Below are 13,652 nucleotides of genomic sequence, written 5' to 3'. Positions count from 1 at the left end.
AAACACACGTCTAGCACATGAGTTGTCACTAATTGCTTCACTATTTATGAAGTGCAAGCGGATATATGTTTCGTTTTTTTTTTTTTTTTCAGGTTGGAATTGTGGGACGAACTGGTGCTGGAAAATCCTCTCTCATATCAGCTTTATTCCGCCTAGCTAAAGTAAAAGGAGAAATTACAATTGATGGCATTGAAACTGGCAGTATTGGTCTACATGATCTGAGGAAGCATATTTCCATTATACCCCAGGAACCTGTTCTTTTTTCTGCCTCACTCAGATCAAACTTGGACCCCTTTGGTGAATTTGAGGATCACTTACTGTGGAGTGCTTTGGAAGAGGTAATAGTTACTGATACTAAAAAAATGGTTTTGTCAAAGCAGACTTGTAGAAGCAAAATATCTTTTAAGTGTTTCATAAGAGAGGTCTGAAGAAATACATTTTCTCTTTGAAGAAAGCTGCTAGTTAATGCCTCTGACAATTCGTTTATGAGTGTTGTTTAGATGCTAGCAGACCAATAAATATCAAGAGTGGGAGAGTGTACACATCAATATGAAACACACTAAGCAGTGTAGAGAAATGCAGTAAGCGATAAGGATTAAGAGAAAAATTGATAACATGTATGACAAAATAAACTAAAGTAAACATAACAGACAAAATAAGAAAGCAATGGCACTGTGCATGTGTTGGCACATGCGTGATTGTTTGTGTATTGGAAGTGAAGAAGAGGTGGCAAGAGTTGGTAGAAATTGTATTTTACGGAATTAAATGTGTTTCAAAAACAAATTCTCATACCACTAACATAATCTGGAGTTGTAACAAATCTGGATGGCTCTTATAAACAAGAAGGATTGTTTCAAAAACAAATTCTCATACCAGTAACATAATCTGGAGTTGTAACAAATCTGGATGGCTCTTATAAACAAGAAGGATATGTAATTATCTGTGGATCAAAGTATCAACATGTAATGTAGAATTGAGGCTTTATATAGAAGGACTTGTCAGCATATATTGTAAATATCTCATTTCCGAAGAATATGTTGGCTGCCAGAATTCAAAATCATAGATCACTATTTCTATGCATATGGTTTAGGCCATAGAGCGAATATACAGTACTATTGATTGTGTCCATTATAGAAGCCATCACCCCAGTAAAGGAATAGCTTATGAACTTCACAGAATATCTCTTCGTGTTCATATATGATTGCAGAATCTCACACTTCTGGAATGGGGAATTTTAAGGAGGGGCCGGGGGGGGGGGGGGGGGGGGGGGGGGGGAGGGGAGGCGTGGGTGGGATGTAGTGTAGTATATCCTGTGTTTCTCCCGCATCACTTGCACAACAAAGCTGTTGGTAGAGTAGCAATATAAGACTTTATTTTGTTCTTTTTTAGCCTGTTTTTAGTTCCCTTTTATACCATAAGCAACTACCCCATTCACTACTGGAACAAATAGCAAACTAATGCTATAGAAAAAGTGAAAAAGAACTGGTTGTAGGTACTGGAAGTGCACTTTACATTTGAGACACCATTAAGTGTTGTTCACATGATTATTTGAAAGAGTTTGTAATACCATCACATTTTCCAGCTGAAGATCAGTTTGCTAAAATCAGTAGCATAAATTTCATCTTGCAGTCTCTATTTCTTTTTTTTATGATATGTGATTTTTGTTACCTAAATATTTGTAGACTTAATTTGACTTTATTTATGACTAGTAAGATTTAGGCACTATCAGAAGAATAAAATTAGCCCTTATAAACATATTTATTTTCTGTATAGGTGGAACTGAAATCAGCTGTTCAAAGCCTGGACTTTATGGTGACGGAGGGTGGTAGTAACTTCAGTGTGGGCCAGAGGCAGCTGGTGTGCTTGGCAAGAGCTATCCTACGAAACAATAAGATATTAGTTTTGGATGAAGCAACTGCTAATGTTGACCCAGAGTGAGTTCACTGTATAATTTTCAATTTTAATACGGAGATTTACATTTCTCTAAGTAGTTTAAACAACATCTGTTAACTGTAAAAGTACAGAGGTAGCCATTTATATCATAATGCAGAATTATAAAACTGTAGTGTGAAATACACACAATATTCATTCCATCTCATTTCATTTCATTTCATTTCATCCTTTATCACTGTGATATACCTCTACATCTATACTCTGCAAATCATTGCAAACTCCATGGTAGAGGGTATTCAGCACTGTATATATTAGAGTGTCTTTCCATTCCAATTGCTTATGGCGCACGAGAAGAATGAATACTTAAATGCTTCTGTGCATATTGTAATTTGTCTAACTTGGTTTTCACCATCCCTAGAGGCTGACGAATATCTCTAGATTCTTCTCTTAATACTGGTTCTTAAAATTTTGTAAGTAGGCTTTCACAGGTTAATTGCTTCTGACTACAAGAGTCTGCCAGTTCAGGTTTTTCAAAATTTTCATAATGCTGTCCCCTTAGTCAGACAAACCTGTGACATTTCATTCTGCTCTTCTTCGCATATATTCAGTGTCTCTTGTTAGTCCTATTGGGTCTGGGTCAACCACACATTTCAGCGATATTCTAAGATAGGATGCACAAGTGACATGTAAGCAGTCTCCTTTGTAAACTGACTGCATATCCCCAGTATTGTGCCAATGAACTGAAGTCTGCTACTTGCCTTACCTATGACTGAACCTATATGATCATTCCATTTCATATCCCCACAAATTGTTACACTCAGGTGTTTGTATGATATTGCTAATTGTGGAACACTGATATTATATTCATAGGAGACTACGTTATTTCAATTTGTGAAGTGCATAATTTTACATTTCTGAATATTTGAAGTAAGTAGCAAACTTCATACCATTTTGAAATCTTTGAATATTTCTGCAGGATTTTTATGACAGTACTTCATTACAGTTAACTGCATCACCTGCAACAGTCCGAGGATGCTTTAAACATTGTCTGCCAAGTCATTAGTATACAACATGAACAACTTCTTTGAGACATTCCTAAAGTTACTTCTACTTCTATTAATGACTCTTCATTCAAGATAACATTTGGCTCTCTGCCTGCCAACAAATCTTCTCCCAGTCACAAATTTTGTTTGATAACCCATGTAATTTTCCTTTTGTTAATAAACAATAGTGTGATATCACGTCAGATGCTTTTCAGAAATAAAGAAATACTGCATCTACCTAACTGTTTAATCTGTGGCTTTTAGGATGCCATATGAGAAAAGTGAAAATAGGGTTTCACATGCAGTTTATTTAAGGGCATGACTAGTTTCGGCTTTCGCATCCAGGCAATTTTCAAGTGGACTTCCATTGCCCTTCTTGTACACGGGTACAACTTGTCCTTTTTTCTTCAAGGGCTCTATGATACATTATGGTTAAAAAGGGAGCCAACTCAGCAGCAGATTCTGTATACAGTCTGACAGGGATCCCATCATGCCCTGGAGGCTTGTTTAATTTCAACAGTTTTAGCTGTTTCTCAACACCACACTACTCTCTTTGTCGCTATCTTTGCAGTGGCATGAGAAATAAGCTGGGGTACCACCTCTAGTGACAGGAACAACTGAATGGAAACATTCTATTCAACTAGTTGTTGGAAAACAATTGAGTGTTGTTTTTAGCTATTGGTTGAATTATTCATGCATTCTTTTGGGTGGAATCAGTCCATAGGAGCAACTGAACAAAACACTCGATTCAGTCAGTTGTCATTTTATGTATCCGTAGTAATTTCTTTCCAGTGAAACCAGTATATGGGAGCAACAGAATGAAAACAGTTGATGCAGTTTGGCACATTCAGTTCTGAGTGGAAAAATTTGGTACTGTTAAATCACTGTTGCTGACTGCACTCTGTTATCGCTTGTTGTTACTGTTGTCATTCTGATATAAACTTTTTATTGAGTGCCAATCAGCAGCTTTTAGTACAGCTTTCATCCATGTTTATGGTTACCAGCAGATGTTTTCTTAATCATTAACTTTGTCTGTAGCTCAAAATGCCAAAATTCTTAGTGGCATGGGAATGAAAAAAGTCTTGTGAGTGGATAAGAAGTGATCCTCAAGATAAATTCAATGGGATATAGAGTATCTACAAGGATGATTCATATTATGAAACTATATTAATTATAGAAATTCAAAGACAATTAAAAAAAGATGATAAATATTTCTCACAAAAAAATTCTGTTAACTGACAGTGAATGCTTAAAAAGCAAGTGATCAAGTCATCAAATGTATAAAATAATTCATTTTATATGCTTTCTGTTCATGTCACATCATTTACAAAAACAAAATTATCAGTGATGGATGCAAACGAGTGGGAAGGGAGACAGGCAGAGCTTCAATAAATTTAAATAAAAATTGTTCCTTTATTTAACTGTAATGCAGCACCAGTTATTCCCCTTTTAAAACCAAACAAAAAAAAATCAAAATTTAATGCCAACAGTATGAAAAATTTCTTATTTTTGTAAATAAAGGCATGAATTTTGAACATACTTCATTTTTTACATACATACTCTTTCTGTTCACAATTCTGTGAAACAAAACACTTTATTTGCCCCTAAACTAGTGGGTACCCCTAGTTATGGTTCATGTATAACCTAAAAGGCTGAAAAAGTATTAAACGAAGCCACTCAAACCTGAAGAGTGACTGAAATTCATACAGCTGAATGCGACCACAGACACTAGTTTCATTTTATTTTTTTCATTCAAGTGAAAAACAGCTGCCTTGCCAATTGGTTGTTAAAGCCAGTCAGTTATCCCATCACTAAGTACATCTGAATCTTCTTTAGTGAACGAACACTTGAAAATGGAATTCAGTGTTTCTGCTTTTGCTTTGCTTTCCTACCTTCAATTTAAGTTCATGTGTGATCCATCAGTGTGCTGACACTAATGTTGGTGGCATTTGTGTGTGACCAGAATTTCTTTAGGTTTTTTGAGCAAACTTTCAGTAAGATTCTGCTATGATAGTCCTTGGAACTTACATACATACATTAATCCTTGTTCCATAGATAATGAACATGACATTTCATAATGATGTGGAACGTGTCACTTTAACACAAGTTTTCTTTACACAAAATAATTAATTGATTAATTAATTTTTTTGCAATTACTACTTCATATCTAAGAATTCATCTATTGAGTAGAAGGAGTTGTCATTCAGACATTCTTTTAATTTGCTTTAAAATGTTGGTTGGCTATCTGTCAGACTTTTAATACTATTTGGCAAATGACAAAAGATTTTTCTGGCAGCATAATTCACCCCTTTCTGTGCCAAAGTGAGATTTAATCCAGAATAGTGAATATCATCCTTTCTTTTAGTGTTGTAGCTATGCACTTTACTATTATTTTCGAATTGGGATGGGTTATTAGTGACAAATTTCATAAGCGAATATATGTATTGTGAAGGTACTGTGAATATCCCTAGTTCTCTAAATAAATGTCTGCAAGGTGATCTTGGGTGGGCTATAGCTATTATTCTGATTACATGCTTTTGTGCAATGAACGTTTCTCTCTTAGTGACGAATTTCCCCAAAATATGATGCCATATGAAAGCAGTAAATGAAAATAGGCATAGTCGGCTAATTTACTGATATGTTTATCACCAAAATTTGCAATAATCCCAGTAGCATAAGTAGCTGAACTTAACCGTTTCAGCAGATCATCGACGTGTTTCTTCCAATTCAATATCTCACCAATGCACACACCCAGAAATTTTGAGTATTCTACCTTAGCAACAGACTTCTGTCCATAGTCTATATTTATCAAAGGTGTTATGCAATTGACTGTACAGAATTGTATAAACTGTGTTTTCTCAAAATTTTGTGAGTGTCCATTTGCAGAGAATCACTTAATAATTTTCTGAAAGATATTATTTGCAATTTCCTCGGCTGATTCTTGCTTCTTGGGTGTGATTACTGTACTTGTATCATCAGCAAAAAGAACTAGCTTTGCACCTTCATGAATATAGAGTGGCAAGTCATTAATATGTATTAAGAACAATAAGGGACCCAAGACTGAACCCTGTGGGACACTATTCTTGATACCTCCCCAGTTAGAGGACTCTGCTGGTTTTTGTAGACTATCTGCACTGTTAATTTCAACCTTCTGCATTCTTCCAGTTAAGTATGAATTAAACCATTTGTGCACTGACCAACTCATACCACAATACTTAAGCTTATCTAGAAGAATTTCATGATTCACACAATCAAAAGCCTTTGAAAGATCACAAAATATCCCAATGGGTGTTGTTTGGTTATTCATTGCATTTAATAGTTGATCAGTGAAAGCATATGTAGCATTTTTTGTTGAAAAGCCTATCTGAAAACCAAATTGACATTTTGTTAGTACCTCATTTTTACAAATATGTGATGCTACTCTTGAATACATTACTTTTTCAAGAATTTTGGATAAAGCTGTCAGAAGTGAGATCAGGTGGCAGTTGTTAGCGTCAGATCTATCCCATTTTTTATGCAATGGTTTAACAATAGCATATTTCAGTCCATCTGGAAAAATTCCCTGTTTCAGTGAGCTACTACATATGTGGCTGAGAATCCAACTTATTTGTTGGGAACAAGCTTTTAGTACTCTGTTGGAAATGCCATCAATTGCATGTGAGCTTTTACTTTTGAGTGAATTTATTATTTCTCTAATTTTAGTAGGAGAGGTGAGTTGAATTTCAATTTCATCAAATTGCATAGATACTGCCTCTTCCATATACTGCCTTGCATTTTCTAATGAATAGCTGAAACCTATTTACTCTACAACACTTAAAAATGATTATTAAAAATGTTTTCTACTTCTGACGTCTTGTTAACAAACTTTTCGTTGTGTTTGATAGAAATACAGTTTCCCTTTTCACGATATTCCAAATTGCTTTAATTTTATTATCAGATGTGCTAATCTCAGACATAATGCACATACTTCTGGACTTTTCAATAACTTTTTGTAATACAGTGCAGTAATTTTTATAGTTTCACTGTTTTGGGATCATTACTCCTCCTAGCTATAAGATACATTTCCCTTTTCTGTTTACAAGATATTTTTATCCCTTTAGTAAGCCATGGCTTTTTACATGGTTTCTTACAATTATATTTCACTGTTTTCTTAGGGAAACTGTTTTCAAATATACTCACAAAGGTATCATGAAATAGGTTAAATTTTAAATTAGCATCTTGTTCCCTGTACACATCATCCCAGCCTAACTGTTGCAAGCTTTCCCTAAAATTTTGAAGTGTTAAATCGTTAATTGAACCACTATTTTGGAGGACTATTTTGTATTACTGTATGGAGCTATATCATATACTGTAACTAGCTGTGCATCGTGATCAGACAGAGCATTCTTAACAGTAAAAGTTTTTATTTGATTGAATTTATCTTGGTCTATGAAAACGTTATCCATCAGTGTGCTGCTTTCCTGTTCCACCCAGGTAGGAAAATCAATAACTGATGTCAAATTGAAAGACTCAAGTAATACTTCAAGGTCAAGCTTTCTATCTAAAATCTACATTGAAATTCCCACAAACAATAATTTGCTTTCCTTTGTCTGACAGGTAGCACAACAAAGAATCCAAGTTTTTCAAAAATAGTTGAAAATTTGCCAATGGGGACCTATACACGGCTACAATTATAAAAGTGCCTTTATTGAGTTTAAGCTCACATGCACATGCTTCTATGTGTTGCTCACGCAAAATTTTTTAGTTTCCAAATTTTTCACACTATGACATTTTAACATATATGGCAACTCCTCCTCTCTCCATAGTGTCTCTACTTACATCTTCTGAAAGCTTATATCCACCTACATTTACCATTTCCATACCTGTGACTATATGATGTTCAGACAGGCATTGTACATCTATTCCACCCTCAGTTTCTAAATCTTCTGTACAAACAAGAAGCTCATCTACTTTGTTTTTTAATCCCCTGATATTCTGTTGCAATATATTAAAATTATTTTTTACTGTGCTTTTATGTGAATCTTGTGACATATTAATATTATTTTTCACTGTACTGTTATGAGAATCTTGTGATATTTTCACATCACTAGTATCTGCCTGTCTGAACTTTTCATTAAGCGTACTTTCAATCAATGTAGGACAACTGGATACTGATCTTAGCTTAAAAAAAGTACCCCCCCCCCCCCCCTTAAAGATTTTGCTATCATCCAAGCCAGTTTACCCATCCCTTTCCTATTGAGATGCAGGCCATGTCTTGTGAAGTCCCACCTACCAATACCATCAACAGGGACCAAACATATGGTTGACAAAGTAGCCACCCGAAGCAGCTGATCTAGCTCCATCATGACCCTCTTGACAGAGCTGTTCAATTGGGGCCGGTCATACCACATGAAAGCAGGAACCAAGCCAACATTTGCATGGTTCGTTGCAGATGCTATTTTTACCAGGTCACACTCAATATTGTAGCCCTGATCCCTATCAATACTGTTTCCTGCTCCACCCACTACCACAACATGATCCTGCTTTGTAAAACCTTTGCACAATGATCCTACATCCTCTATCACTTGGTTAAGACAGACACTGAGCTTGAAAATATTTGTGATCTGCTACCTGTCACTTAATTTTTCCAACAAAATCCAACACCTCTTCCATGACTACTACCTAACAACGGATTTTTTCTCCTACTTTCTACTTTTTTTGCAACAGTTGGTTTCCTACTGAAAGTCTGTTGAGTGCTGACTACACTTACATCTACTTGAGCCTCTTCCTTATTGTTGTTTGTGCCAATGATGAAACTATCTGATACTGTTCTCTTTCCGTGGCCCCCTGTTCCTTGATACCACTTCCCACCTGTCTTCACCCTCCTCCCCCCTTCACCTCATCAGTTCCTCCCTAACACTATCAAGTTCAGCCTGAAGGGCTCTAATCTTCCCTTCCTGTTCCGCTATTTTCCTATCCCTTGAACATAATCTGCAATACCATGGAAGAGACCCATTTACTTCACAGATTCCCATGCCACTACATTCACCTCAATGTAACCATCTGCCACAACAGCTGCACAGAACCCCAGAACTGACTTTCCTATGGCAGCTCAAACACTTCTCACTCGTGGTTGTTTACAATATATATTACAAAATTTATCTAGGCAATAACAATAATATTCTATTAACTACAGATCACAAAAGCCACTAAAATTACGTGGAACACTAATATATGCGTACACTATTAATATAGTAACGTAATGCAGTTAAACTGACGTTAAAAATCAAAACTTGTATACCCGAAAAATTAGGCCTAAGATTGTGTATGTGCGATATGTACTTTATGTGTTTTGAAAGGAAATAAAAGATAGAACTTAAAACCTTTAATTCCCCAAGTAGATACAGTACTACTACATATATGTGTAATGAAAATAACCTAAATTTTTCACTTAATACTTAAAGAAATGTCTTAAATTTGTATGTAAACCTACGTCTAAAGTACGCGGAAACCTGCCCTTATTTTTTTTTTTTTTTTTTTTTTTTTTTTTTTTTTTTTTTTTTTTTTTTTGAGAAATACTTTTAAATGAGTGAAACCTTCAATAGATAATATAAAAAAAAGACTATAATTAACTTCGTTATGGTGTGATATTAACTCAACTGACAGTTATTATAGAATTAATTACTTATCGTGACGAGCTTAATATTCAAGCGCGTGCGATCTGCGCCAGTGCTGCCTACCTCAGTTGGTCCTCATCTTTCATGCTTGCCCTCTTGAAAGCCAAACATGTTTAATTCAGCATCTCTCTATCAATAGCCCTAGTCTTTTACATCTATTATGCAGAAGTTGCTGTTTCTTTAGAGTCTGTATAAAATGGAGGATCTCCCTCATCATGAACTGTTGCACTAGATACATACCTATCTCGTTTCCAGAACGAGAACCTCAGCTCCTCTACACGCTCCTACCCAGATGTAAATCTTTTGCATTCCTCTTCAAGATGCAACAGCACTGTTTCTTTATCTGACTTACTAACTGTGTCTTCTTCCTAATTGGTTTAGGTGCCCCATTTTCATAATCATTGTTGCCACAACTGTCTCACAGTCACTGATATCAGTTTCAATATGGACGCCCTCAAAGATGTCACATTTATTTGTTGTCATTAGGTCTAACATTTTTCTTCCATGAGTGATCTTCTGAACTATCAGTTCTAGGTAGTTATCAGAGGCATTTAGTAATGTTTTGTAAGATGTCTTGTCACTCCCATTGGTGTAATCTGTCTTACGGCAAGTATCACATGGACACTCTTCACTTTCTTCTGCTCCTGCCTTAATGTGCTGGCCAATTTTTCTATTTCTAATCTCATCCAACATTCCAAGCCTTCTTCTTTCTCCTTGTTCTTCTTCTTGTCCGCCTCCCTCTTTTATCTACAGTGTTATTATACAGCCTCCAATATAGGTGATACAATGTATTTTATGCCTTGGTCTTTCATACACACCACACTATTATTGCTTTTGTAATAATGATGAATTAGAGACATGAGCTATACTAGTGGAAGCAATTGTGCACTTCCATTTTAAGTGTTTTCACTTAACAGTGATGTTAATACCATACCTTGACCCTGAAATTAATTAAATGGAGCTAATAAGGCTATGGGATGAAGAAAGAATGAGACACGAGAGAAATAATTGAAGTACAAAGAGAAATGGAAAGTACTTTATCCCTTGGATCAAATTAAACGAAATTGTCTTATGACATAATTTTTCCTCAGGCATCGGACAGAATCTGTGGTAATGTGTCACAGAGTCTGTACTTAAGTTGTAAAACCAACAGCAGCTCAAAAACTAGTGACTTTTCTGAAATTTTACGTGTGTTTATGTACATGCATCTATCAGTATTTTTATTTGTCCAATAAATTACAAACATTTTTGGGTGATTTAAATTATTTGCAATGCCTAATGCACATACTGCTCCATTTAGAAATATTTCAGTGGGCCTAACAATGGAATGCAAGGAGTGAGATGATTGCTCTCAAAATTTTACCTAGTTAGAGTGTGATATGAACAAAAATGATTAGGAATGAGCATGATGTAGCACAGGATGACTGATGTTTAAAATTGATTTCAGATTTACATCAGTAGGAAGAGTACAGTACTTTTTATAGAATGAATTGTACAAAAGGCTACCACATTTTTCAACACTGCCCCAAACAAATGTGAAATCTGAATCGTCAACAATGTTTAGACCATTTCTGCAAGACATGGCCAGTGTGGAACATTTAAAGTGCTATGACAAAAACAAATTATTGAATATGTGGAAAGATCTACTGAAAGAAGGAAATGATACACACTGATTGTGATTCTTGTAATACTTATAAATGAACATTTTCGATGCACATATATTTGTTTCTAGAGGCCACTGGCTGAATAACAAGTTACCTCTTATCAACAGTTTTAATTTGTAATAGGTAATTTTCATTTATAAGTATTATTAACATACATAAACACTGTTTTAAAGTGTTGTAGCATTCTTTTAGATGTGTCTAAACAAATGGAAGCAGAAACAAATTTCAAATACATAAATAAATTAAAAGGACTAGCAAGAATTATATGTCAATGTTCCTTGTCTAAACATATGGAAGCAGAAACAAATTCGAACATGTCCCAACATACATGAAATAGATTAAATGGACTAGCAAACATTATATGTCAGTGTTCCTTTAATAGTGCTTATTATTTTCAGGACTGATGCCCTTATCCAAGAAACCATACGTAAAAAATTTAACGACTGTACAGTTCTTACCATAGCACACAGGCTGAACACAATTATGGATTCTGACAGAGTCCTTGTAATGGATGCAGGAACAATGGTGGTAAGTGGATTATGTTATACATCAGTAAATCATTTAAAGTATTGATTCATTTATGGATTTCCAGCATGCTGGGTTCATAATGGGACAACAACTTGTGTTAAGCAATTTGATGCAGAAAACAGCTAAAGTAGCAAGATTCAGTTTTTTATTCAATTGAAGACTAGTTTTTGGCTACCTGATTCCATTTTCAAAACATCTCCCAAACTGACAAAGTAGTACATTCTGTAATAGCCTGCAAACCATATTCCGATTGTACATTAAAAAAAAAAACTTGACTGTTATACACTTATACATACAATCTCAACATGGTTTGCATGGTATTTTGGGATATACTATTTTGTCTACTTGGATGATTTGAAACTTGGTTCAGGTAACCTGAAACCAGTCATAATTTAAATAAAAAAACTGAATCTTGCAACTTGGGCTGTTTCCTACATCAAATTGAACCATTCATTAACAAAACCACTTAAAAGGCTGTTACATTATTAAACAGACAGATGTAATATGTATGAGAGCAAGGGCATAATTTCTCAATCTGGTACAGATACTGTATTAAAATAAAAAAAATTGTTTTTATTGATACATATGGTGTAGTAACCCGACTCAAATGTTAACTTAGACTAGTACTGTTTATATGAAAATTTTAAGTAGTTACGTTGAGTATGTTCCATTCATATGGGTAAAGTAGAACCCACAATTTTTTATTTATTTTTTTTTATTTTGGACAGTTCCATTGCCAATAAAAATTAATCCAACATTCAATTGTTAATTAAGAAGTGAGGTATGACTGTATTGTCTTTAAGATCCACATGAAGATTGTCCCAGTACTACAATAACAGATGTAAATAAACATTATGAAAGTGCAACCATGTTACAGTACAACTGATGAGTAAAGGCATATGAAATAATTACCACCAGATCCCTATTAGTAGGAAGAGTGTGGTAAATTTTACATAAAGAAAATTGGTACTATAATTGTTGAGCAAAAACTAAAAGCAAAGAGGAAAGCCAATTTTTCAGAAATTTTTACAATAAACCAACTGATTTTGTGTGTCAGTTTGTTATTGAGGGTGAGACATGAGTCCTCAACCTCACTCCAGAAACAAAATATCAATCTAAATGGTGGATGAAAACTGATGGCCCAGCACAAAAAAGGCAAAACCACTAAATTTACCGGAAGGGTTATGGTCAGTGTTTTCAAGGATTATTGGATTATCTAATGATGGGTAGAATAACTTACATGTAATGTGCTAACCTTCTGGAGCAATTGGAAAGGAAAATACAGGAGATGAAGCACGATTTACAAAATATATTGTATCAGTGCAAGAACAATTGGCTGTAAGGGTACTTCGGCAACATATAGACGCAACAGGAAAGATTGAACATATTCATGAGAGGCATGCAGTTATGGTTCTTAAAGGCAAAGACAGCACATGAAAAAGTGTAACAAAAATGCTCAAGGATTCTCTGAAATAAAACTTGTGTTCTTTATAAAGCTTGTGTTTTATATAAATTTATGGAACCAACATTTTTTATTATAACTATATGCAACAGTGATGGATATATTATTCTGGAAATAGTAGCTGGATATAAACTCGCACTATCAAGATACACTGTACATTCCACTAAGGGATCATGTGTTACACAAATGAGCAAGGTCCAATAATTTTACATATTATTTTTTAACATGTGATTAACAATGGTTATACAAAAAATATTTCACCTGCATATGAGGAGACAGATACCTCCATTCACCTTCAAAAGAAGGTCCTGAGTGGAAGTTTGTCTAAGATTTTTACATCAACTTAGTGCACCACTTCCGAAATTTGGATTGTGTTACAAAGTACTGTATATATACAAATGTTCTG

At 34.8% G+C, this 13,652-nt stretch overlaps 1 protein-coding gene across 1 annotated transcript in view; it reads left to right on the top strand.

Moving 5' to 3' along the window:
• Positions 1–13,652, top strand: part of LOC124595387 (ATP-binding cassette sub-family C member 4-like) — a 291,410-nt gene that overhangs the window by 269,826 nt on the left and 7,932 nt on the right. Inside the window, exons 22-24 of the mRNA XM_047134107.1 lie at positions 93–338; positions 1,774–1,934; positions 11,655–11,784. Of these exons, the coding sequence (XP_046990063.1) occupies positions 93–338; positions 1,774–1,934; positions 11,655–11,784 (537 nt within the window). The remainder of the gene's footprint in view (positions 1–92; positions 339–1,773; positions 1,935–11,654; positions 11,785–13,652) is intronic.

This window comes from Schistocerca americana, chromosome 2 (assembly GCF_021461395.2).
Source record: "Schistocerca americana isolate TAMUIC-IGC-003095 chromosome 2, iqSchAmer2.1, whole genome shotgun sequence".
NCBI classification, from domain to species: domain Eukaryota; kingdom Metazoa; phylum Arthropoda; class Insecta; order Orthoptera; family Acrididae; genus Schistocerca; species Schistocerca americana.
This window is presented reverse-complemented; position numbering and strand designations above follow the sequence as displayed.